Source organism: Elephas maximus, chromosome 20, assembly GCF_024166365.1.
Source record: "Elephas maximus indicus isolate mEleMax1 chromosome 20, mEleMax1 primary haplotype, whole genome shotgun sequence".
NCBI classification, from domain to species: domain Eukaryota; kingdom Metazoa; phylum Chordata; class Mammalia; order Proboscidea; family Elephantidae; genus Elephas; species Elephas maximus.
This window is the reverse complement of record NC_064838.1, coordinates 55,495,846-55,522,662: the sequence shown is the minus strand read 5'-3', so window position 1 is coordinate 55,522,662 and position 26,817 is coordinate 55,495,846. Positions and strand designations below refer to the sequence as shown.

Here is a 26,817-nt window from a genome sequence, read left to right as displayed (position 1 = left end):
ACTATCCTCACAATTGTTGTTATGTTTGAGCACATTGTTGCAACCACTGTGTCTATCCACCTTGTTGAGGGTCTTCTTCTTTTTCGCTGATCTTCTACTTTATCAAGCACAATATTCCTCTCCAGGGACTGGTCCTTCCTGATAACACGTCCAAAGTACCTGAGACAAAGTCTTGCCATCCTCACTTCTAAGGAACATTCTGGCTATACCTTTTCCAAGACAGATTTGTTTGTTCTTCTGGCAGTCCATGGTAGATTCAAAATTCTTCACCAACACTGTAATTCAAAGGTGTCATTTCTTCTTCCGTCTTCCTTATTCATTGTCCAGTCTTTGCATGCATATGAGGTGACTGAAAATACCGTGGCTTGGGTTAGGCACACCTTAGTCCTCAAAGTGACATCTTTGCTTTTTTTTTTTTTTTAAATAATTTTTATTGTGCTTTAAGTGAAAGCTTACAAATCAAGTCAGTCTGTCACATATAAGCTTATATACACCTTACTCCATACTCCCACTTACTCCCCCCAATGAGTCAGCCCGCTCCCTCCTTCCAGTCTCTCCTTTCGTGACGATTTTGCCAGTTTCTAACCTTCTCTACCCTCCTATCTCCCCTCCAGACAGGAGATGCCAACGCAGTCTCAAGTGTCCACCTGACACAAGTAGCTCACTCTTCGTCAGCATCTCTCTCCAACCCATTGTCCATTCCCTTCCATGTCTGATGAGTTGTCCTTCAGGAATGGTTCCTGTCCTGGGCCAACAGAAGGTTTGGGGACCATGACCGCCGGGATTCCTCTAGTCTCAGTCAGACCATTAAGTCTGTTTTTTTTTTTATGAGAATTTGGGTCTGCATCCCACTGTTCTCCTGCTCCCTCAGGGCTTCTCTGTTGTGCTCCCTGTCAGGGCAGTCATCGGTTGTGGACGGGCACCATCTAGTTCTTCTGGTCTCAGGATGATGTAAGTCTCTGCTTCATGTGGCCCTTTCTGTCTCTTGGGCTCATAGTTATCGTGTGACCTTGGTGTTCTTCATTCTCCTTTGATCCAGGTGGGTTGAGACCAATTGATGCATCTTAGATGGCCGCTTGTTAGCATTTAAGACCCCAGATGCCACATTTCAAAGTGGGATGTAGAATGTTTTCAAAATAGAATTATTTTGCCAGTTGACTTAGAAGTTCCCTTAAGCCATAGTCCCCAAACCCCCGCCCTTGCTCCGCTGACCTTCGAAACATTCAGTGTATCCCGGAAACTTCTTTGCTTTTGGTCCAGTCCAGTTGAGCTGACCTTCCATGTATTGAGTATTGTCCTTCCCCTCACCTGAAGTAGTTCTTACCTACTAACTTATCAGTAAATAACCCTCTCCCACCTTCTCTCCCTTCCCCCCTCGTAACCACAAAAGTATGTGTTCTTCTCAGTTTATACTATTTCTCAAGATCTTATAATAGTGGTCTTATACAATATTTGTCCTTTTGCCTCTCATTAATTTCACTCAGCATAATGCCTTCCAGGTTCCTCCATGTTATGAAATGATTCACAGATTCGTCACTGTTCTTTATCGATGCGTAGTATTCCATTGTGTGAATATACTATAACTTATTTAACCATTCATCTGCTGATGGACACCTTGGTTGCTTCCAGCTTTTTGCTATTGTAAACAGAGCTGCAATAAACATGGGTGTGCATATATCTGTTCGTGTAAAGGCTCTTATTCCTCTAGGGTATATTCCGAGGAGTGGGATTTCTGGGTTGTATGGTAGTTCTATTTCTAACTTTTTAAGAAAACGCCAGATAGATTTCCAAAGTGGTTGTACCATTTTACATTCCCACCAGCAGCATATAAGAGTTCCAATCTCCGCAGCCTCTCCAACATTTATTCTTTTGTGTTTTTTGGATTAATGCCAGCCTTTTTTTTTTTTGTTGGAGTGAGATGGAATCTCATCGTAGTTTTAATTTGCATTTCTCTAATGGCTAATGATCGAGAGCATTTTCTCATGTATCTGTTAAAAAAAAAAAAGCAATTTTTTTTTTTGTACCTGCCTGAATATCTTCTTTAGTGAAGTGCATGTTCATATCCTTTGCCCACTTTTTGATTGGGTTGTCTTTTTGTGGTTGAATTTTAACAGAATCATGTAGATTTTAGAGATCAGGTGCTGGTCGGAGATGTCATAGCTGAAAATTCTTTCCCAATCTGTAGGTGGACTTTTTACTCTTTTGGTAAAGTCTTTAGATGAGCATAGGTGTTGGATTTTTAGGAGCTCCCAGTTATCTGGTTTCTCTTCGTCATTTTTGGTAATGTTTTGTATTCTGTTTATGCCTTGTATTAGGGCTCCTAACATTGTCCCTATTTTTTCTTCCATGATCTTTATCGTTTTAGTCCTTATGTTTTGGTCTTTGATCCACTTGGAGTTAGTTTTTGTGCATGGTGTGAGGTATGGGTCCTCTTTCATTTTTTTGCAAATGGATATCCAGTTATGCCAGCACCATTTGTTAAAAAGACTATCTTTTTCCCAATTAACTGACACTGGGCCTTTGTCAAATAATCAGCTGCTCATATGTGGATGGATTTATATCTGGGTTCTCAAATCTGGTCCATTGGTCTATGTGCCTGTAGTTGTACCAGTACCAGGCTGTTTTGACTACTGTGGCTGTATAATATGTTCTAAAATCAGGTGGAGTGAGGCCTCCCACTTTGTTCTTCTTTTTCAGTAATGCTTTACTTATCCGGGGCTTCTTTCCCTTCCATGTGAAGTTGTTGATTTGTTTCTCCATCACATTAAAAAATGTCATTGGGATTTGGATCAGAAGTGCATTGTATGTATAGATGGCTTTTGGTAGAATAGACATTTTTACTACGTTAAGTCTTCCTATCTATGAGCAAGGTATGTTTTTCCACTTATGTAGGTCCTTTTTAGTTCCCTGCAGTAGTACTTTGTAGTTTTCTTTGTATAGGTCTTTTACATCTTTGGTAAGATTTATTCCTAAGTATTTTATCTTCTTGGGGGCTACTGTGAATGGTATTGATTTGGTGATTTCCTCTTCGATGTTCTTTTTGATGATGTAGAGGAATCCAAGTGATTTTTGTATGTTTATCTTATAACCTGACACTCTGCCAAACTCTTCTATTAGTTTCAGTAGTTTTCTGGTGGATTCCTTAGGGTTTTCTGTGTATAAGATCATGTCATCTGCAAATAGAGATCTTTTTTACTTCTTCCTTACCAATCTGGATGCCCTTTATTTCTTTATCTAGCCTAATGGCTCTGGCTAGGACCTCCAGCACAATGTTGAATAAGAGCGGTGATAAAGGGCATCCTTGTCTGGTTCCTGTTCTCAAGGGAAATGTTTTCAGACTCTCTCCATTTAGGATAATGTTGGCTGTTGGCTTTGTATAAATGCCCTTTATTATGTTGAGGAATTTTCCTTTTATTCCTATTTTGCTTAGAGTTTTTATCATAAATGGGTGTTGGACTTTGTCAAATGCCTTTTCTGCATCAATTGATAAGATCATGTGGTTTTTGTCTTTTGTTTTATTTATATGGTGGATTACATTAATGGTTTTTCTAATATTAAACCAGCATTGCATACCTGGTATAAATCCCACTTGGTCATGGTGGATTATTTTTTTGATCTGTTGTTGAATTCTATTGGCTAGAATTTTGTTGAGGATTTTTGCATCTATGTTCATGAGGGATATAGGTCTGTAATTTTCTTTTTTTTGTGGTGTCTTTCCCTGGTTTTGGTATCAAGGATATGGTGGCTTCATAGAATGAGTTGGGTAGTATTCCGTCATTTTCTATGCTTTGAAATACCTTTAGTAATAGTGGTGTTAACTCTTCTCTAAAAGTTTGGTAGAACTCTGCAGTAAAGCCGTCCGGGCCAGGGCTTTTTTTTTTGGGAGTTTTTTGATTACGTTTTCAATCTCTTTTTTTGTTATGGGTCTATTTAGTTGTTCTACTTCTGATTGTGTTAGTTTAGGTAGGTAGTGTTTTTCTAGGAATTCATCCATTTCTTCTAGGTTTGCAAATTTGTTAAGAGTACAATTTTTTGTAATAATCTGATATGATTCTTTTAATTTCAGTTGGGTCTGTTGTGATGTGGCCCATCTCCTTTCTTATTCAGGTTATTTGTTTCCTTTCCTGTATTTCTTTAGTCAGTCTGGCCAAGGGTTTATCAATTTTGTTAATTTTTTCAAAGAACTAGCTTTTGGCTTTGTTAATTCTTTGAATTGTTTTTCTGTTCTCTAATTCATTTAGTTCAGCTCTAATTTTTATTATTTGTTTTCTTCTGGTGCCTGATGGATTCTTTTGTTGCTCGCTTTCTATTTGTTCAAGTTGTAGGGACAGTTCTCTGATTTTGGCTCTTTCTTCTTTATGTATGTTTGCATTTATCGATATAAATTGGCCTCTGAGCATTGCTTTTGCTGTGTCCCAGAGGTTTTGATAGGAAGTGTTTTCATTCTTGTTGCATTCTATGAATTTCTTTATTCCCTCCTTAATGTCTTCTATAACCCAGTCTTTTTTCAGCAGGGTATTGTTCAGTTTCCTAGTATTTGATTTCTTTTCCCTGATTTTTCTGTTATTGATTTCCACTTTTATGGCCTTGTGGTCTGAGAAGATGCTTTGTAATATTTCGATGTTTTGGATTCTGCAAAGGTTTGTTTTATGACCTAATATGTGGTCTATTCTAGAGAATGTTCCATGTGTGCTAGAAAAAAAAGTATACTTTGCAGTTGTTGGGTGGAGTGTTCTGTATAAGTCTATGAAGTCAAGTTGGTTGACTGTAGCAATTAGGTCTTCCGTGTCTCTATCGAGCTTCTTACTGGAAGTCCTGTCCTTCTCCAAAAGTGGTGTGTTGAAGTCTCCTACTATAATTGTGGAGGTGTCTATCTCACTTTTCAGTTCTGTTAAAGTTTGTTTTATGTATCTTGTAGCCCTGTCATTGGGTGCATAAATATTTAATATGGTTATATCTTCCTGGTCTACTGTCCGTTTAATCATTATGTAGTGTCCTTCTTTATCCTTTGTGGTGGATTTAACTTTAAAGTCTATTTTGTCAGAAATTAATATTGCTACTCCTGCTCTTTTTTGCTTGTTGTTTGCTTGATATATTTTTTTCCATCCTTTGAGTTTTAGTTTGTTTGTGTCTCTAAGTCTAAGGTGTGTCTCTTGTAGACAGCATATAGATGGATCGTGTTTCTTTATCCAGTCTGAGACTCTCTGTCTCTTTATTGGTGCATTTAGTCCATTTACATTCAGTGTAATTATAGATAAGTATGTGTTTAGTGCTGTCATTTTGATGCCTTTTTGTGTGTGTTGTTGACAATTTCATTTTTCCACTTACTTTTTTGTGCTGAGACGTTTTTGTTTGTCAACTGTGTGTTCCTCATTTTTATAGCAGTTGACTTTATGTTTGCTGAGTCGTTATGTTTTTCTTGGTTTTTATTTTGAGTTATGGAGTTGTTATACCTCTTTGTGGTTACCTTAATATTTACCCCTATTTTTCTAAGTAAAACCTAACTTGTATTGGCCTATATCGCCTTGTTTCCCTCTCCATATGGCAGTTCTATGCCACCTGTATTTACTCCCTCTTTTTGATTATTGTGATCTTTTACATATTGACTTCAATGATTCCCTGTTTTGAGCGTTTTTTTTCTTTTTAAAATTAATCTTAATTTGTTTTTGTGATTTCCCTATTTGAGTTGATATCAGGATGTTTTGTTCTGTGACCTTGTGTTGTGCTGGTATCTGATATTATTGGTTTTCTGACCAAACAATTTCCTTTAGTATTTCTTGTAGCTTTGGTTTGGTTTTTGCAAATTCTCTAAGCTTGTGTTTATCTGTAAATGTTTTAATTTTGCCTTCACATTTGAGAGAGTTTTGCTGGATATATGATCCTTGGCTGGCAGTTTTTCTCCTTCAGTGCTCTATATATGTCATCCCATTGCCTTCCTGACTGCATGGTTTTTGCTGAGTAGTCTGAACTTATTCTTATTGATTCTCCTTTGTAGGAGACCTTTCTTTTATGCCTGGCTGCTTTTAAAATTTTCTCTATCTTTGGTTTTGGCAAGTTTGATGATAATATGTCTTGGTGATTTTCTTTTTGGATCAATCTTATATGGGGTTCGATGAGCATCTTGGTTAGATATTCTTTCGTCTTTCATGATGTCAGGGAAGTTTTCTGCCAACAGATCTTCAACTATTCTCTCTGTGTTTTCTGTTATCCCTCCCTGTTCTGGGACTCCAATCACATGCAAGTTATTCTTCTTGATAGAGTCCCACATGATTCTTAGGGTTTCTTCATTTTTTTAAATTTTTTTATCTGATTTTTTTCAGCTATATTGGTGTCAATTCCCTTGTCCTCCAGATCCCCCACACCGCCTTCCAATTGCTCGAGTCTGCTCCTCTGACTTCCTATTGAGTTGTGTAATTCTGTAATTAAACTGTTAATCTTTTGGATTTCTGAATGCTGTCTCTCTATGGATTCTTGCAGCTTATTAATTTTTCCACTATGTTCTTGAAGAATCTTTTTGAGTTCTTCAACTGCTTTATCAGTGTGTTCCTTGGTTTTTTCTGTAGATCGCCTTATTTCATTTCTGAGGTCATCCCTGATGTCTTGAAGCATTCTGTAAATTAGTTTTTTATATTCTGCATCTGGCAATTCCAGGATTGTATCTTCACTTGGGAAAGATTTTGATTCTTTAGTTTGGGGAGTTGTAGAAGCAATCATGGTTTGCTTCTTTATGTGGTTTGATATCGACTGCTGTCTCCGAGCCATCTCTAAGATATTGTAGTGATTTATTCTATATTTGCTCACTGAGTCTTATATTGTTTTGTTTTGTTTCAGTATACATAGATGGGCTACTAGATTGCGCTGTTTTGATTGCTGTAGCCCTTGAATCACTTATGTCCTATTATCAGCTGGTTTGGGCTGTTACCAGATATATAAGCCTAAGAGTCCATTCACTATTCTTGAGTAGAATCTGATTTTGGGTCATCAAGTGTGTGGTGCAGACTGTCACCCATCCACCTAGAGAAGTAGTGGTGATAGTTGTGTGTACCAGATTCTAGTAGCAGCAGGGGTTCACGCTCCAGGGGGGGCAGGATGCTGACAGGCTTCCCCCAAGTGCCAGTGAGGTAGGTGTGTCTCTATTCCTAAAGCACTTTGGTGGGTGGGCTCTGCAGCTGTACCTTAGGCCCCCAATGCAAGTACCTTTACAGACTGGTAGGTGTCACCCTCCTTAGACCCCTGAGGCAGGAGGGCTAGGTGGTCTGGGTGGAGCTTCAGCCCTCAGTTCCCTGTTGTGGGTCAGTGAGGGCTCTGTTGAACACACAGAGATATCAGACCTGGGAAACTTGTCTTTCCAGTAATCTGCTAAAACAATTACAGTCAGATCCCTATCAGAATTGCCTTTGCAGTATAATAGCCACCTTGTTCCCTGTAGGGATGAAAGCCCAAGACTGTGGATCACATATGTTTGGCTGGAGCTGGTTCTGTATTTTTAGTACAATTAGGGAAGGATTTCTGGTCCCTGGGTTTTTTGTAGCCGCTTCTCTCAGGCCAGGAGAATGGGTTAGGAAAAGACCAAAAAAAAAAAAAAAAAGAAAAACCACAGCACACTTCACTCTCTCGCTCAGGAAATTCCAATGTTAATGAAGCTGCCTGGGAAGGTGAGGGGAGGGTTCAGATAAATAGGAGAGAGTAGCACCCTGAAATATAGACAAAGTTACTTATCTTGTTTGGTGATGACCGTTTTATCTGAGATTCCCGAGGGGTGTGTAGCCTGTGTGCGTTGGCTGGGTCAAGACTGCCCCCGAGGGTCAGGCCTGCGTCCCGTGCTTGTGCTGTCTCAGAAGCCATGGTCAGTTCCTCCACTCCCAGTCCAAAGCCCAGCGCCAAGGTTCCCCGGCTGGGATGCTGCACTCCAGGCTCCAAAACCAGTCGCTGCCTCCCGGTGACTTCTCCTCCTGTCAGCCGCATCGCTGCGCTGCCTGCGTGCACTGGATGGGCTTCCCCCAAGGCCACTTCTGGGGGCTAGGGCTGCGTCCCGTGTTTGTGCTGTCTCAGGATGCCGTGCTCAGCTTCCCTGTGCCCAGTCCAAAGCCCGGCGCCAAGGTTTCCTGACTGGGACACTGGCTCCAGTCTCCGAAAGTAGTTGCTGCTTCCCCGTGGTTGTTCGTTCTCCGTCTCTGTCACTCAGGTCAACTCTTTAGATCTGTGTTTGATGGTCAGGGTTCGTAGATTGTCATGTATGTGATCAATTCACTTGTTTTTCCGAGTCTTTGTTGCAAGAGGGATCCGAAGTAGCTTCTACCTAGTCAGCCATCTTGGCCCTGCCTCCATCTTTGCTTTTTAAAACTTTAAAGAACTCTTTTGCAGCAGATTTGCCCAATGCAATACGTGGTTTGATTTCCTGACTGCTGCTTCCAGGGGTGTTGATTGTGGAACCAAGTAAAATGAAATCCTTGACAACTTCAATCTTTTCTCTGTTTACCATTATGAGTTCAGTTGTGAGGTCCAGTTGAATCCCTTGGGCACAGTCAATAAAACATAGTTAAACATCTTTCTGGTATCCTCTGCTTTTAGCCAAGATCCATGTGACATCAGTAATGATATGCCTTGTCCCACATCCTCTTCTGGATCCGGCTTAAATTTCTGGCAGTTCCTCATCGATATACTGCTACAACTGTTTTTGAAAGATCTTCAGCAAAATTTTACTTGTGTGTGTTATTAACGATATTGTTTGATAATTTCTGCATTCTGCTGGATCACCTTTCTTTGGAATGGACACAAATATGGATCTTTTCCAGTCGGCTGGAAGATCCATTGATCTTCCACTGATCTTCTGAAGATCAATGCATGGAAAATCAATGTCTCTAAGGTAAACAAAGTTCTTCAAATATGTCATGGCATAATTAGCAATACTGCTTATTTTAGGTTTCTGGAGTTGCTTTTATTCTATAGAACCAACATTCCTGAAGTGACACCTTGTTACTCATTCAACAGATATTTGTCCTGTGACATACCAGCTGCCTACTTCTAGACAAGAGATTTAGCTCTCTTAGCCTAACTTTTCTCATTTGTGAAATGGGAACAGTGGCAGTATTTCTCTCCAGGGTCACTGCACCCTGCCTGGCTCTTGGGAAGTGTTCAATGAATGTTAGTTTTGATTTGCATCTCTGTGAGCCTGCCATGTTCCAGGTACCATGTCCGGTTCTGAGAAATAAAATTCACAAGAAACAGTCCTAATCCCTGAGAGTTCATCATCTGGTAGGGGGAGCAGAGACAACAGTCGACACAACGCTGTGTGGTCAGTGCTCAGATGGTGCATGCACAGAGAGGGTGGCCTAGGGTCTGAGAAATAAATGGATGACAGGGTTTTGAGAAACGCTGCTGTTTACTTGGCTTGCTGTACATTAATTATTCATGATAGTCTTACTGAGAAAAAGAACATAGTTTATCAGCTCTGTCTTGAAGTGTGCAAGAAAGTAAGCTCCAGCTTAATCTTCCACAAAGCTAAACCTCTTTCAGTGTTTGTGATGGTGGGATGCAGTTCAGCCTCTTTTTCAGTAGACTCGGATGACCCATGGTACAGATGTGCAATGTCACCCACTTCTTGGCAACTGGGTATCTGTCAACTTGACTAGGTCATGATTCCCAGTACTATATGATTATCTACCATTTTGTCATCTGATGTGATTTCTCTATGTGTTGTAAATCCTATCACTATGATGTAATGAATGGATTAGTGGCAGTTATACTGATGAGATCTACAAGATCAGATAGTGTCTTAAGTCAATCTCTTTTGAGATATGAAAGAGAGAAGTGAGCAGAGAGACATGGGGACCTAACATCACCAAGAAAGCCTTGCCAGGAGCACATCACATCCTTTGGACCGGAAGCTCCTGTGCTGAGATGCTCCCAGACCCAGGGAAGACTGATGCATCACAACGATCTTCCTCCGGAGCCGAAAGAGAGAAAAAGCCTTCCCTTAGAGCTGGTGCCCCTGAATTTGGGCTTCTAGCCTACTGGACTATAAAGGAATAAACTTCTCTTTGTTAAAGTCATCCACTTGTGTGGTATTTCTGTTACAGCAGCACTAGATGACCAAGACAGGATCTCATCAGGTAGTCGGTACATTTTGCACAATTAGAAGGCACAGGTTGTGACAACAAAGAAATGCATAGTTCTTTTCTGTTTGAAGTTATTATCTCCCACAGTTACACAGGAATTAGAGCTGCACATTCCTACGCAAGATTTCTTATCTTAAATTGTATTTACCTGTAATAAAAAGCATCTCTAAAAATACCAGAGGATCATTGTGTAAAAGACTGAATTCTCTTCCCCTAAGATCAAGAACAAGGCAAAATGTCTGTTCTTGTCACTCTTATTTACATCATAATGGAGGTCCCAGACAATGCAATAAGGCAAGAAGAAGAAGTAAGAGCAAGACAGATTAAAAAGGAATAAATAAAACTGTTTTTATTCGCAAAAACATGACTGTCGAACTAGAATCCCAAGAAATCTATAAAAAAAACTCTCAGAACTAAAAATGAGTTTAGCAAGCATACAAGATAGGTCAATACGTAAATATCAACTGCATTTCTAAATATTAGCAATGAACACTGAAAAACAAAATTTAAAAATTGGAATAATCTATAATAGTACTAAACCCCAGGGAATACTTACTTAAAAATATAACAACGTATGTGTAGGATCTGTATGCTGAAACTACAAAACACCGATAAATCAAAGAATATCTAAACAAATGGAGAGATATACTGCCTTCATGGACTAGAAGACTCAGTATTGTTAAGATGTTGATTTTTCCCAATGTCATCTATAGATTCAATGCAATCCCAATCGAAATCCCAGAGGGAATTTTTGTAGATACTGACAAGCAGATTCTAAAATTTATAGGAAACGGAGAAAGAATTAGAACAGCTAACAGCATATTAAAAAAAGAAAAAAAGAACAAAGTTGGAGGATTCACACTACCTAATTTTAAGGTTAAAGATAAATAAAGCTAACATAATCAAGACAGTGTGATATTGGTGAAAGAATGGACACATATATTAACAGAAAGAGACCCACATACATATGATGAACTTAACTTTGGCAAGGGTGCAAAGACATTTCAAGGAAAAAGTCTAGCTTTTTCAACAAAAGGTGCTAGAACAACTGGACATACATATGCAAAATAATAAGTCTTGACCCATACTTCATACTTTATTCTAATATTATCTCAAAATGGATCACAGACCTAAATGTAAAATTATAAAACTTCTAGAAGAAAACATATGAGAAAATCTTTGTGACCCTAGACTAGCCAAGGGATTTTCAGATATGTCTCCAAAAGTATGTTCCATAAAGAAAAATATTGATAAATTTATCTTCATAAAAATTAAAAACTTTTGTTCTGTCAAAGACACTGTTCAGAGAATGAAAAGACAAACTAGAGACTGAGAGAAAATATTTGCATATCACATATTCAGGACTTATATCAAGAATATATAAAGAGCTTTTAAAACTCAACAATAGAAAAACAAACAATTGAAAATGGGCAGGTCTGAAGAATCACTTCATCGATGAAGATAGAAGGGTGGTAAATAAGCACATGAAAAGATGCTAAACATTATTAATCCTTAATCATTAAGGAAATGACTAATGAGAGAAATTAAAACCACAATGAGATACAACTACACACCTACTAGAACGGCTTAAAAAAATTGATAATACTAAATGCTGGTAAGGATGCAGAGCAACAAGAACTTTTATACATTGCTGGTGGGACTTCAAAATGGTACAGTCACTTTGGAGGAGTCTAGCAGTTTCTTATCAAGTTAAACATACATTAACCACAAAACCAAGCAATCTTATTCCTAAGTTATTTATTCAAGAAAAATGAAAGTTTATGTTCATAAAAACCCTCTACACAAATGTTTATAGCAGCTATATTCATAATCACCAAAAAGTGAAAATAACCCAAATGTCTTTCAACTGGTGAATGGATAAATTGTGGGACAGCCATATAATGGAATACTACTCAGCAATGGAAACCCTGGTGGCGTAGTGGTCAAATGCTAGGGCTGCTAATCAAAAGGTCGGCAGTTCGAATCCACCACATGCTCCTTGGAAACTCTATGGGGCAGTTCTACTCTGTCCTATAGGGTCATTATGAGTCGGAATCGACTCAAAGGCAGTGGGTTTTTGGGTTTACTCAGCAACAGAAAGAACAAACTACTGAAACATGCAACAACATAGAACTTTTAGGAATTTAAAAAATCTGTACTGTGGTAGTGTTTACATGACTATGCATTTGTCAAAACGCATAGAACTATGAATCAAAAAAAGTGAAATTTACACTATGTAAATTTTAAATAAATAAAAATTTAAAAAATTTCTCTTTGCCTGGTTCCCTCCTCATTGTTACAGTTATCTACTTTAAGACCACTGGTTCATCCCAGAATCACGGGGCTGGGCAGGAGTTTAACAGAACTGGTACAATATCAAAGTCAACGCAGAAATTTCCTCTAGATCCCTCCTGGGAGCTTCTGTTTGAGGACCAGAAGCAAAGAAGAACTCCTTACCTCCCAAAGCAGTATAGCTAGCAGTGGACAGTTCTTGTTGCTAGCAAGTTATTTTTTATTAGCTAAAATTGGCTTCCCTACTATGGACCCTTATTGGTCTTAGTTCTATTCCCCAGAGCTACAGATATAAAGGCAGAAGCCATGTCCTCCACCTTAGAGGTAGCAGAAATGCACAGGGGGGTAGCCTGAAGCCACTTAGTCAAAAGCCAAGGGCTTGCACCTCCTGGACCTGCCCCTCTGTATAGGAGCCTGTGAAATCCTAGGCTACCCTGAGCCATGGGAAGTCATCTGGTCTGGTCTCTGGTCTTAGAAATGCCTGCACCATACTGTTTGGATCCATAGGAGAGGAAGAACAACAAGCTCCTGGGGCCCTCTTCTGAGGCAGCTGGGAAGTTACAGTTATAGTCACTCTCTCCTTGATCAGAAAGCTCCTTTCATATGATGTTCATTCTTCTGATTCTCTTCTGGCTTCTAACTTCATTAAGAAAATCCACAAATTAGTTCAGGCCAGCAAGTTGGGGGAAAGCCTTGAACAGGATTCAAGATGGCCAAGCCATACCTCATCCCTACTGGGACTATGGCCTGGCCATCTGGGCCACCTGCCTAAGCAAAAGGGGTACATCCTAGAGAAGGGCACCCTGAACACTGCCAGGTGTCATCTCACCTGTTTGAAGTTGCCATTTTTCCTCTGCTCCCAGTCCATCATGTCATGGAAGATGGGGATCATGATATTCCGCACTTCTGGCTGTGAGACCAGTGTCACACCCAAAAAAGGACCAATCATTCCCGGAATAAAGTGGATCTTATGTTCACCTGAATGACAAAAACCAGCATGTATTAGTTCATGCCAGCTTTGCTCCTTTCCAAGAGGGGCCACAGTACATGCTATGATCTCACTGAAAGCTTCTGAGAGCAAAGCAAATTTTCCCCTATGGCTTTTTGAGACACTCCTATTGGCCTTTTAGAGTTCATGGATGAAATTGGCCCACCCCAGTTAAAGCAAACGTTCAACAGGCACAAAACTGCCTTTCCAAAGCTGCCTCCCAGGGACAATTACCTGGAAATCTCTCCACAGTAAAGGAACAGAATTCTCTATTCTTAACAGAATGGGATTTCTGAGTAACCAGAGATAGTTTCAGATGGTTTGTTAGAGTATTTATTTAGCAAGGAAATCCACATATTTCTGCTTAAACACAATGTGCTGTCCCTGGGGTTTCTAGCTTAGACACATTTAAGTGATGAGGGTATCTAGTCTCTGGTCTACCCATCAGAGGTCTGCTTTCCTGGATGCCTAAGAGGCCCTCACCTGAGCTACCAGGAGCCTCCTGCACAGTTCCACCCCAAAAAGCTGGCTTAGAGACTCTCTCTTTGCCACCCTACCCCTTGTCTTCACATTGCATTTCCGATGGTGGCTCTATACCTACTCAGATTAGTTTAGTTCATCCTTCCACTTTCTTCATGAGGCCCTTCTATGGGAAGTGGTTCATACAGGTTTCCCTTCTAACTGGCCTGCCATTTGTTTCCAGAGGCTAGGGCCACCTTGAGGGCAATACCAGTTACCAGTTGCCTTTGAGTCAATTCTAACTCATGGCAACCCCATGTGTATCAGAGTAGAACTGTCCTCCATAGGGTTTTCAATGGCTGTTTTTTTGAGAAGTAGATTGCCAGGCCTTCCTTCCAAGGTACCTCTGGGTGGACTCAAACTTCCAACCTTTTGGTTAGCCAAGTGCATTAACCATTTACACCACCTAGGCACTCCCTGAGGACCATAGGACAGGACTTTTCTCTCACTTGCAATGGTGAAACTGAGTGAACCATTTTTCAGGAGCTCTACTTTTTAATCCTTCAGAGACTAAGAAGGACACAAAATTTGGGGGGTGTGCAATGATTGCTACATCCAAGTAAAGCCAATTGTCAGGGACCAGAGAATGCCATTTACACCAAAAGTGATGAGGCAGGAATGGCTTTATCAGGCAAATTTGGCATGTTTTTTGATGTCTTCCATTTTGAAAGCTTATCTAAGGAGTAAACGTTAGCCCTGAGACTGATTCTGCATATTTCCAATCTTGGTACTTGGTACAGTTGCCAGTCTCTTGCATTCCTGGGAATTTCAGAGTCAACTTCAGGATTAGAATCCATACTAAAGTTCAGACGCATGCCAGGAATAAGAGTACTGAAGCTGGAAAGGCTGCTTAGGGAAATGGATCCCTACTCAAGGATGGAGAGTCCTAGCACCAGCAGGGATGTCTTGCAACTTGCTTGCTGCCTCTAGGGTTGGTGGCTAGAGGATCTAAGATTTTACCATCATAACTCGTAAGTCTTCAAAGCCATGTGCTCAGCTGAAAGCTGACCTCATTTGGAATAGTAACAGCAGCTTTTCTGGCCTCCTCACAGGTCATTCAGAACCCTACAGTTTACCATAGCATGGCCCACCCAGTCTTGAGGGCAACCCAAGGATTCTACCAAAAACACTGCTCTGACACTTTCAGACCCAAAAGCAGTTTTGTTAGAGAAGCTCTGACGAGAATCTGTGGAAGCCAAAATTAACCTCACCCAGAGGCTGCTATTCCCTTAGCACGTGTTCCTTGATGTAACTGGTGCCAGACACCTGACCTGGATGCCTGAATATCAGAGACCCAAGAAGCATTTCAAGTTTTATTAAAATTAGTATCTGCCCTTTTGCATGTGCTGGGTATCTCCAAGATCTACCCTTTTGAGCCTGCAACATCCAGCCTGAGACACGAATTGCAGAGAGGATCTCACAGGCCTGAGTTTTCAAACTTCAAAAAACTACTAGAGCCCTCCTCTTCTTACTCACCTCTTGACTTTCATTCTCAAAAAAGAGACTGTACATATGTATTGCTGGTGCCTGATTTCTCAGCCAAGCTCTCCCTGCCAAGGGCTTTGTGCACATCTACTACACTGCCCATCTGAAGCGCTATATTAAAGATATGTAAAAATCTCTTGAGTCTGAACTGACATTCATAAAACCTGGGGAAAGTTACCAATCTTGTCATTTTTTATTTGGCTATAGAATACGTGGACGGTAAGAGTAGGGAGAAAAGACCTACCCAAATTCTGCCACATGCTGAACAGTTCATAAGCCATCATTACACGCATGTCCCCATACCTGGGAAAAGTAACACAGAGGCCAGATGTTAGTGGGAGAAGGTGCAGAGGCTGCAAACCCAGTAAGGCTAGTAGTTTTGCTTCTAATGCTTCCCAAAATGCTAGGTTATTTGGCTCTTGAATGAACTCTCACATTTGGCCCCCTGGGAAGCTACCCTGGTGAGAAATTTGTGGACTTCTGATGCAGCCTCTCATGTAAACATAACACTACCTGGGCATGAGGTAGGGAGGTGAATAGAGGATATTTGTCTTACTTATCTAGAATCTTCTTCCTCTTGGCTGACGTAACAACTTCTAGCTGGAGACTTGGCTGATTTATGAACAGAACTGCCAGGCTAAAATAAGAATTCCACACCTACAAAGGCAGAGAAAGAGGAAACATGTCCTTAATCTTGCAGGGAAAGTTCCTAAATACATACATGTAGTATTGATCCCATTTTACAATCTTAAGACACTAACTTTTTTTTTCTTTTTTAAATATCCATTCCAAGAAGACTTTTTCTTTTGGGATTCCTCTGAAGCCAGTGGTATTGGCTCTGAGCTAGAAAGCACACTCATGGCTGTGTGGCTCCCAGCACCTCCAACAGAGGAGCTTCCAGGTCATATTCTAATCATTACCAGGTTTGAAAGCTGTTTGATACTAAGAATATACTAATAAAACAAAAACCAGTGAGCTTGGATTTTGGTTTTCTAGGGTTATTACAAAGCTAGTGACAGATTTATGGAATTCCTACCTTAAAGTCAAAGTCTGTCTCTGTGAAATTCTTGTGCAGCGCTGAGGACAGGTACTGGACAGTAGTAACTATAATACTGCGGTAAGGAAACAAGGTGTTAGCAGAGTTAAAAAACTCACAGTGGCATCTGACAGCTCAGCAGCAGTTGTCTAGGGCCTGTGTGCAAATCTGTCAGGTACAGTTCGCGTCCATGGAAGATGTGACTATAAGGAAAGAGACTGATGGCACGAATCCCACAGAAAACCAGTCTCAGAGAAATGCCCCATAGTTGGTGGGATAGCACAGGGTATCAGTGTGTTCTAGACTTAGCTTGGCTATTACCTGGCCTCAGTGCTTCTTCTTTCTGGGCCTCAGTTTCCCTGCCTATAAAAGGAAGGTTTTTAAAAAATTTTATTGTGGTGAAATAAATATAATAAAAAATTTGCTATTTCAACCATTTTTTTATGTGTACAATTCAGTGACATCAATTATGTTCACTATTTTGAGCAATCATTACCACTATTTGTTTCTAATTTTTTTTAACACCCTTAACAGAAACTCAGTAAGGGGGTGGGGCTTGACAGTTCCCTACAGTGTCCTTCAGTTCGAAGAGTGATTCTAGTACTTTTGGGACCTATGTGTTATCAGCAGATATTATGACTACCACGTAGGACTAAAAGCATAATTTTACTATTTGATAATACGAGTTTATAGTTATTAAATCCCTGATTTTGTGGTATGCCATTACTTTTATTTATGAGTCATCTGATGTCAGCCTTTGGTCTAGAATAATACCCTGGCATACATAAGGGGCAAAAGAAAGACTGGGCTGCTGGAACCCAGGAAAGGGATGGAGAGGAAGTGAAGTGGGACAGGCAGGTAAGAGCTTGATTACAGATGAACATGGCTGCTCGGCAAAGGTGTTACGTCTAACAGTGGCCACTGGGGCTTTTTTGCAGAAGGACAGGCAAAAACAGAGTGACTAGTTCACCAGTAGAGGGGTAACAAAATTGAAGGGTAAAAATTTTGGAAAGGGCTGCTTCTGCAGGATAGGCTAAAGTGTTCTGCGTGGAGTTACGAGACAGAAACAAGAGGGATTTAAATAGAGAATACATTATTTGATGAAGTATCTGTGTAACTTTGTTTATAACCACTTTTCTGTTCTGTATAAAATGTTTGCAGTTTTGAAAAAAAAAAAAACAACAGAGCACACTTCAAAATGTTCAAAGTGGAAAGACCATTCCGGTACCATGTCTAGTGTAAATAATTCCACTACATTCTGTATAATGCCAACTTAAAAGGCAGATCAGTGCAAGGAGGCAGCTGACTAGAAAGTAGCCTTCTCCTGAGTGGAGGGAGACCAGATAAGTCAGCCACCTACTATATCAATCACTCATTTACTTTGCTAAGAGGAAGCACAGGCTGGGAATATGAATGGGGCAGGCAGGTTGGGGTTAGAGTGAATCCTGTGGCCACAGTCAGAAGTGGTCAGAGCTCCACAGCTAGGTCTCAGGTAGGTAATTAGCACTAACGGTGGGAGGTAAGCACTGTCTAGTGACAACACAAATGGAAAGAGGGCTTGAGACACTGATTAAAGCTACAGGGCAGCAGAGGTCAATTGCCCACAGAGCAGCACTTCCTCGAGGAGGTCTCCTTCATTGGGTACTATATTTTATATCCTTAATGTTTCCATTTCTATCCTTACTATGAGCATCACCACAATCTGCCAGGCACTTAGGCTCCATTTCTGAATCATCTCTAACTCTTTCCTCTCCTTCTACCTATGGCCAATGGCCAAGTCCTGCTGATTATGCCTCTCAACATTTTTCATATCCACCCTCACTTCTCTGATCTCAGAGCCTTAGCTCTCATCTCGGACTGATTTTCTTTCTCTCTCACACACACGTACACTCCTTGGTCTGAGAATAGCTCTGTGGATGTAGGTGCAGTGTGCTTCCACACTCACTTGCTTGTAAGCAGTCTCATCACCATCCAGTCACGAGGGAAGACACTCATCTTCATCAGGTTCCGGAACACACAGAAAATCTTCAGCAGGAACTCCTGACACAACAGGAAGAGGTGACATGAGACACTACCACCACCACCACTGCAGCATGCACTTCCTCCTGGTCTCTAGGCCATGAAGTGGTTGGGACCAGTGGATGAGATTCTGGTTCCTTATGTGAGTTGCTCCTTTCTCAGAGGGCTACATGACAGCGATACCTGGGCACTCTCACAGGCCAACAGAAGCAGCCTCAAATTGGGCGGATCAGAGGCAGCCCTGTACCCACTCAGGCCAGTGTCCAGAGCCCAGGGAAGGAGAACATAACTGGTATCCAACTGAATCAGTGAGTCTCATTCTCTGGGGTATGGCTCCTGAGTGCTTGATTGCAATAGCTCTTTTCCTGGATATTAAGACTATATTAACACGAGAAGCACTTTGATAATGGTGGAATAAGGACTTCTACAGACCCATTCCTCCATGAAAGCAGTGAGAACAATGACAAAACTGTCAAAACTCTAAAAACCAAAAGGCTTGCAATAATCTGAGGAGTATTTACTCTATAAAAATGGTTGGATCTCAGTAATAATAGCAAGCTTTTCTTGCTATCTAACAGACCCTACTCCCAACTCTTCTCGTCTTAGCTCCACAATAGCCTTGAAAATCAGCAGTTGCAGAACTATGATAGCTGTAAAAACCAAGAGCCAAGCAACCACTGGAGGAGACAGAATGGTTTTAGAGGTCTCCAAAAAGCTCCATACCCAGAAAATTGCACTATTTAACCTGTTTGGAGCTTGCTGGAAAATCCCCATTCACAGGGCTTGTCTTTACTGAGGAATTCCCTATCCCTAGAATGTTTGTTTAAAAAAAAAAAAAAAAAAATTCAACCCTAATTGTTTAACATTCCAGCTGCATGAGGCAACTGTATCATTTGGGGCAAACAAGTGACTGGACAAAAAAACTTAAATGGAAATTAGATGTTTATACGGGGCCTTGATAAGCTTTGAAGTATTTCTGAATTCCAGGAGTCATGCACATGTGCAGGGTTGTGTACTTTCCCAGGAATGACCTGACCTCTGCTTGACCTTGAGGTTCTATGCAAGAAGGAGGTGAAAGCTAAGGCAGAGCTGTAAACTGCTAGAGCACTTAAGCTAAGCCCTAACACAGACACAGAGCCCCTTGATAAAGTGTGGGAGACTTACTGATTCAGGCATCTAAGAAAATCTCTGTCCAATCATTAGCTGACGATTAAGCTATCAGTGGCTGTACATGACAAAGACTAGACACTACAGAATTGGTCCAAGAAAGACACTAAACAAACAGCAGCAGCAACAACAACAGAAAGCAAAAACAAACACTGGGGAAGCATGAGGTGGGGGCTGATTTCCAGAGTTGCCATATTATATTATTTATAATGTCCAGTTTTCAATAAAATATTAAAAGACATAAAAAGAAACAGGAAAGAATGGCAAACACATTGGAAAAAAACCCAGTCAATAGAAACTTTCCCTGAGAGAGTTCAAATGTTGGACTTACTAGGAAAAGACTTTAAATTAACTATTATAAATATGTTTACGGAACTAAAGGAAACCATGCCTAAATAATAAAAAATATGAAAACACTGTCTCACCAAATGGAGAGTATCCCTCATTGAAGTGATAGGAATTATTAAAAAGCATCAAATAGAAATTCTGTAGGTGAAAAGTACAAACACTGAAATGAAAAAAATCACTAGAGGTGCTCAACAACAGATTTGAATTGGAAGATGAAAGAATCAGTGCATTTGAAAATAGGTCAATTGAGAGTATCCAGTCAGAGGAACAGAAACAAAAAGCATAAAGAAAAATGAACAGAGCTTCAGAGACCTATGGGACACCATCAAGTGTACAAACATATACATAATGGGAGTGTCAGAGAGGAGAAAGAGAAAGGGGAAAAAGAATATTTGAAGAAAGAAGGGCCCAAAACTTCCCAAATTGATAGAAGAACACTAATCTACAAATCCAAGAGTTCAACAAACTCCGAATAGGATAAACTCAAAGAGATCCACACATAGACACATCATAGTCAAACCTGAAAGACAAAACCAAAGAGAGAGTTTTGAAAACAGTAAGAGAAGAACAATTCATCATGTACTTCTCAGCAGATAAGGAGTCTAGAAGGCAGTGAGTAAGTAGGACAACTTATTCAAAGAATTGAAAGAAAAAAAAAAAAAACTGTCAACCAAGAACTCTATGTCCAATAAAACTACCATTCAAAAATGAAGGTGAAAAATAAGCCATCTCCAAATAAACAAAAACTGAGAGAATCTGTCACTAGCAGTCCTGCCCTACAAGAAATACTAAAGGGAATTCCTTAGATCGAAATCCAAGGACATTAGACAGAAACTTGAATCTACATGAAGAAAAAAAGAGCACTGGGGAAGGTGACTAAATATAAAAGTCAGTATATATGCATGTTTGTTAGTAACTCTTCTCTCCTATGTGATTTATAAGACAACTGCATAAATAATTATAAAACTGTGTTGATGAGCTTATAATGTATAAAAGATGTAGTCTGTACGACAATAATAGTAAAAGGAGGGGGAGGGAACAGAACTATATTGGGACAAAGTTTTTGTATTAGTCTGGGCCAGATCATTTTAAGGTAAGATGTTCACTGCAATTCCCATGCAACCACTAAGAAAATAACTTAAAAAACATGTAGTAAAGGATTACGATACATACACACAATGGAATACTATGCAACAAATAATGAATCTGTGAAACATCTCACAACATGGATGAACCTGGAGGGTAGTATGCTAAGTGAAATAAGTCAGTCACAAAGGGACAAATATTGTAAGAGATCACAATTATAAGAACTCAAGAGAAGGTTTACACACAGAAAAAACATTTTTTGATGATTATGAGGGTAGGGAGGAGGGGGAGAGAAATCACTAACTAGGTAATAGACAACTGCCAACTTTGGTTAAGGGAAAGACAACACACAATATAGGGGAAGTCAGCACAAGTGGACCAAAGCAAAAGCATAGAAGTTTCCTAGACACATCCAAATGGGTGAAGGGTAAATCCGTCTGGAAGACATAACAATTGTAAACATATACGTATCTAAAAGTGGAGTCCTGAAACACATAAAGCAAAACCTGGCAAAACTGAAGGGAAAAACAGACAATTCAACAATAATAGTCAGAGTCCCACTTTCAACACTGGATAAAACAACTACACGGAAAGCCACTAAGGAAAAAGAATACTTGAACAATATTATAAGCTAACTAGACCTAACAGATACCTATTAAACACTCCATCCAACAACAGCAGATTGTACATTCCTCTCCAATGCACAGAGAACACTGTCTAGGATAGGTCATATGCTTGCCCATAATGATTGAATTTCTCTAACTACAATGGAATGGAATTAGAAATCAGTAACAGAAAAAACACTTGGGAAATTCACAAATATGTGGAATTAAACAACATACTCCCAAATAACCAACGGGTCAAAGAAATCACAAGGGAAATTAGAAAATATTTTGAGATGAATAAAAATGAAAACAACATACCAAAACTTATGGGATGAAGCTAAAGCAGTGTTTAGAGAAAAAATTATAGCTGAATGCCTATGTTAAAAAAGAAAAATAATCTTGAGTCAATAACCTAACCTTCCAACTTAAGAAACTAAAAAAGGAGAGCAACTTAAATCTAAAGCAAGTAGAAAGAAGGAAATAATAAAATTAAAGCAGAAATAAATGGAATAAAAAAAATTTTTTTAAAGAGAAAATCAATGAAACAAAAAACTGGTTCTTTGAAAAGGTAACAAAATTGACTAACTTTTAGCTAGACTGACCAAATTACTAAACTTAGGGGTGAAACAAAGCAAATCATTGCCCATCTCACAGAGCTAAAAAGGACTGTAAGGGAACATTATGAACAACTGTATGCCAGCAAATTAGATAACCTGGAGCGAAATGAACACAAACTACTGAAATTGACTCAGGCAGAAACAGTAAATCTGGACAGATCTGTCACAAGACATAAATTAGTAATTAAAAAGCTTCCCACAAAGAAAATTCTAGGACCAGATGGTTTCACTGGTAAGTTTTACCAAATGATTAAAAAGAAGTATTAATACTAATATTTGTCTTTTTTATTATATTCACTTTTGATGTGATATTTCATTGTGGTTTTGATTTTCCTTCTACTCATGTGGAACTTGTATATAGATCAGCAAGTAGTCGTTTGAACAGAACAAGGGGATACTGTGTGGTTAAAATTGGAAAAGGTGTGTGGCAGTATTGTATCTTTTCACCATACTTATTCAATCTGTATACTAAGCAAATAATCTGAGAAACCGGACTATATGAAGTCATAAATCTCCCTAATAAACTCCTTCGCTGCTGTACTGGAGTTGCCCGCCTCTTTCTTTGGTCTCTAGGCACAGTCCACTTTTGGAGGCAAGTTTCATGTTACCAGTCCATGTCTGGACAATTGGCAACCCAGTCAGGAGAACAAGGACATGGTGAGCAGGAGTGAGGCATCTGCGGGGGAAATCCTGGGTTGGCCAGCAACCTCCATGTGGGGAGGTCCGGCCTGTATGCTCGATGTGAGTGGATCACTGCTTGCGTACGTGGAGGCCCGGAAAACACCAAGCAGCAAAGTCCAGTTGTGGGCAGATGGGTGCCTTCATAAACGTAGAGAAGAAGCTAGGAAAGCAGTGGTGGCTGTGGGACAGCTGCTGCTCTGGGCTGTTCAGCAGGCCACTAAGCCCAGCTAGCTCCTGAAACGCACTTAAGAGCTTTGTTGGAAGAGTTAACAGTTAAAAAAAAAAAAAAAGAGATGTGCGGCAGTTATGTGTGGACATGACTGATGTATTGAGCAGCCATGTCTGAGACCAGGATGAGCAATTAGAAATGCTCACCTGCAGGTTTGTAAAGATGGGGGATTCAGGGGCTAGGGGAACAATCCCCTAGCCATTGCTCAAAGCCCTCCAAAGACAGGACTGAAGATAGCTGGAGGGACTAAGCAGGTCATTGGTGCTGAAAACACCCTGCAACACTCAGCTCAAAGCAAGAGTTAAAAGAGCAGAAAAAAAGAAATAAAAAGCCCTTCAAGATAGCTCTGTTGTGTGGCCTTGAAGAGAACTTAGAGGCCCACTCTGGAATTCTCTGCTAACTGCTCCTGCCAAGATGATCAAGCAGCAACATAGCTGCAGCTGCAACAGTGAGGGGAAAACTAAAATATGAGGGCCAGCCTTCTAACTACCACGCAACCGGGCTAAACCCAGGCTTGCACTTGGTATGGTGGAGGCGTGGTTCCACAAATGACTGACGCTCTGCCAACCTTTCCCAGATCGTCTGACTTGCAGAAATCATTAAGATTGAAGATTAAGCCTAGGTCTCTCTGTCACCAGGGAGGACCAAAGGCTTTATGTTAAAATTAAAATTCAATGAGAAAATAAAAAGAATTGCATGTCTTGGATTTTTAGATACCATTGCACAGGTGACTATAATCTCTACAACATCTGGCACCAAAATGAGGAAAACTTTTGGGTCTGAGGTCACCAACATTGAGACTCTTGCCTAAGCTTGACTATGGATAAGTCCCTCCGGGGCCCCTACAAACCTGTATTATATGTATTGATGATGCTGAGGTATTACTGTGCACCTTTGTTAACATCTGCCTTCATGCCCTGACAGGAACTGCTGCCATTACAGCCATTTTTAGCAGGGCACATAGAAACTATGACATGGGCTATAGCTAATAGCCTAGCCATTCAATCTGGCTACTGACAACCCACAGATTGCCATATAAAGTAAGCCCCTAAGGGGATGAGACATCTGGACAAAAATAATAATAAATATTACTTCTGCTCCTGATAAGCTGTTGTTACTCATGTGGATGGTCACCAGAAAACTCTCTATGCTGAGACGGGAAAACAAACAACAAGCAGACCACTCTTGCCAACTGACTGCAGAAGGTGAAGCATTCTCTGCTCCAGAGCAAGAGATATGCAACTGACCACCTCCTGGATTTAAGAGAGGACGGCCCATGGAGATTCACACACCATCCTAGACTGGGCCTACGTGCATGGAGTGCTACTGTCATCAGAAAACGCTGAACAGCACAGAAAAGCTGACGTGCCTGTAAGACCCTGGTCAAGGCTAAAACCTGCCCAGGGAAAGATTCCCAGTCCAACAGGCCAGGGTGCTCTTGGCAGGTAAGTCATATTGGGGCCTCTTAACATATATAGAGGCTTCCACCAGATCTTGAATGAACTCTTCATGCTCTATACTACCCCCAAGCCGTAGGGGAGACTAAGCACTTCTATGGACAGGCTTAAACAACTGATGAGAGGGGACAAGACAACCTGGACTGAACCATGCAGCTTAGGCAAGCAGTCTGGGGTCTCAACGCAGCACTTCTCTGCAAGGGCATTTTTTATTTGCACCATATGTTTGATCAAACTGCCTATTCTATAAAATGTGTTACTTTTGTATAAACTGTTCCTGACAAAAGATCTGGGTCTCCACGAAGGTTGCTACCTCAAGACTAGGACAGACAGCCTGTGTAGCTATACCCGGTCAACCCTCACCTCAAGTCCATAGGAGATAAGAGGAGGGAAGGGGGAAATTGTTAATGTTGTCCCTTTTTCTCCCCAGATTATCTCACAGTGATGGACAGGCCCCTCATCCACGGGCCCCAATGATACAGGCTTTTGCTAGAGCTACCCATCAGACCAACTGCTGGCTCTGTCAACATTTGAACCAATACAACGAGTCATCTCCTCACATTGTTCCAGCTGGTCTGTCAACATGGAGGACACCTCGTGGACTAACTCAGCGTGTAACCTGGTGTACTGAAGAGATCATATGGTAAACGAATACAAGAACATAAAAAAATAAATTTCAAGAAAAACAAAAAGTTTTACAAGAAAGAAAATGTAACCATAATATAGCTCTTAGCTCACCATAGTACTTACCTAGCTGTAATAAAGAAAATGATTAACAGTTTAAATAAAAATGTATGAAAACTTTACTGGAAATGGTATATAAGAATAGACATATAGATGAATGGAATAGAATTCAGATTCCAGAAATAAACCCATACATCTATGGCCAAATGATTTTTGAAAAGTGTGCTAAGTCCATTCAATAGGGAAAGAATAGTCTCTTTAATAACTGGTGCTGGGACAATGAAATATTCAAATGAAAAAGAACGTAGATGTACAAATATAATACCTTACACCATATACAAAAATGAACTCAAAATGGATCAAAGGCCTAAATGTAAGAACTAAAACCATACAACTCTTAGAAGAAAACACAGGGATAATACTTCAGGACCTAGCTTTTGACAATAGATTTTTAGATATGACACCAAAAGCATGAGCAACAGAAGACAAAATAGATAAAGTGGACTTCATCAAAATTAAGAACTTTTATGCATCAAGAACTTTATGAACAAAGTGAAGAGACAACCTACAGAACGGGAGAAATATTCAGACATCATACATCTGATAAGGGTTTAATAACCAGAATATATAAAGAACAACAAAAAGACAACCCAATTAAAGATTGGGTAAAGAACTTAAACAGACATTTCGCCAGAGAAGATTTACAGATGGCCGGTAAACACATGAAATGATGCTCAACATCATTAGTGATTGTTTTTGTTGTGTGCTGTCAATTCCAACTCATATGACCCCATATGACAGAGTAGAGCTGCTCCATAGGGTTTTCTAGGTTGTAATCTTTACGGGAGCAGGTTGCCAGGTCTTTCTCTTGCAGAGCTGATGCACGGGGTTGAACTGTCAACCTTTTGGTTAGCAGCCAAGTGCTTAACCATTGCACTACCAGGGCTTCTTCATTAGGGAAATGGAAATCAAAACCACAATGAGATGCCATTTCACAGCTACTAGGATGGCTATCATTAAAAAACAAAAGGGAAATAGAAATTATAAGTACTGGTGAGGCTATATAAAAATTGGAACCCTTTTCTGTTGCTGGTGAGAATGTAAAATGGTGCAGCTATTGTGGAAAACAGTTTGGTGGTTCCTCAAAAAAAGTTAAGCATGAATTACCTTATGACTCAGCAATTCTACTCTTAGGTATATACCGCAAAGAAATGAAAGCAAGCACTCAAACAGATTCTTTTATACCAATGTTCATAGCAGCATTGTTCACAACAACCAAAAGGTGAAAACAATCCAAATGTACATCAACTGATGAATGTATAAACAAAAATATATACAATGGAATGTTATGCAGCCATAAAAAGGAATGAAGTTCTGACACATGCTATAACATGGATGAATCTTGAAGACATTACGCTAAGTGAAATAAGCCAGACACAAAAGAACAAATGTTGTATGACTCTATAAAGTACCTCCCAGTGCCGTC

General features: G+C 40.1%; 1 protein-coding gene across 6 annotated transcripts in view; it reads right to left on the bottom strand.

Annotated features, from left to right (window-relative positions):
* DOCK3 (dedicator of cytokinesis 3) overlaps positions 1–26,817 on the bottom strand; it is a 547,636-nt gene that overhangs the window by 47,303 nt on the left and 473,516 nt on the right. For all 6 annotated transcript variants that reach the window (XM_049861907.1, XM_049861911.1, XM_049861908.1 and 3 more), the window contains 5 exons: positions 18,384–18,478; positions 16,439–16,514; positions 15,959–16,059; positions 15,647–15,705; positions 13,240–13,388 (listed from right to left, as the gene is read on the bottom strand). In XM_049861907.1, the coding sequence (XP_049717864.1) occupies positions 13,240–13,388; positions 15,647–15,705; positions 15,959–16,059; positions 16,439–16,514; positions 18,384–18,478 (480 nt within the window). The remainder of the gene's footprint in view (positions 1–13,239; positions 13,389–15,646; positions 15,706–15,958; positions 16,060–16,438; positions 16,515–18,383; positions 18,479–26,817) is intronic.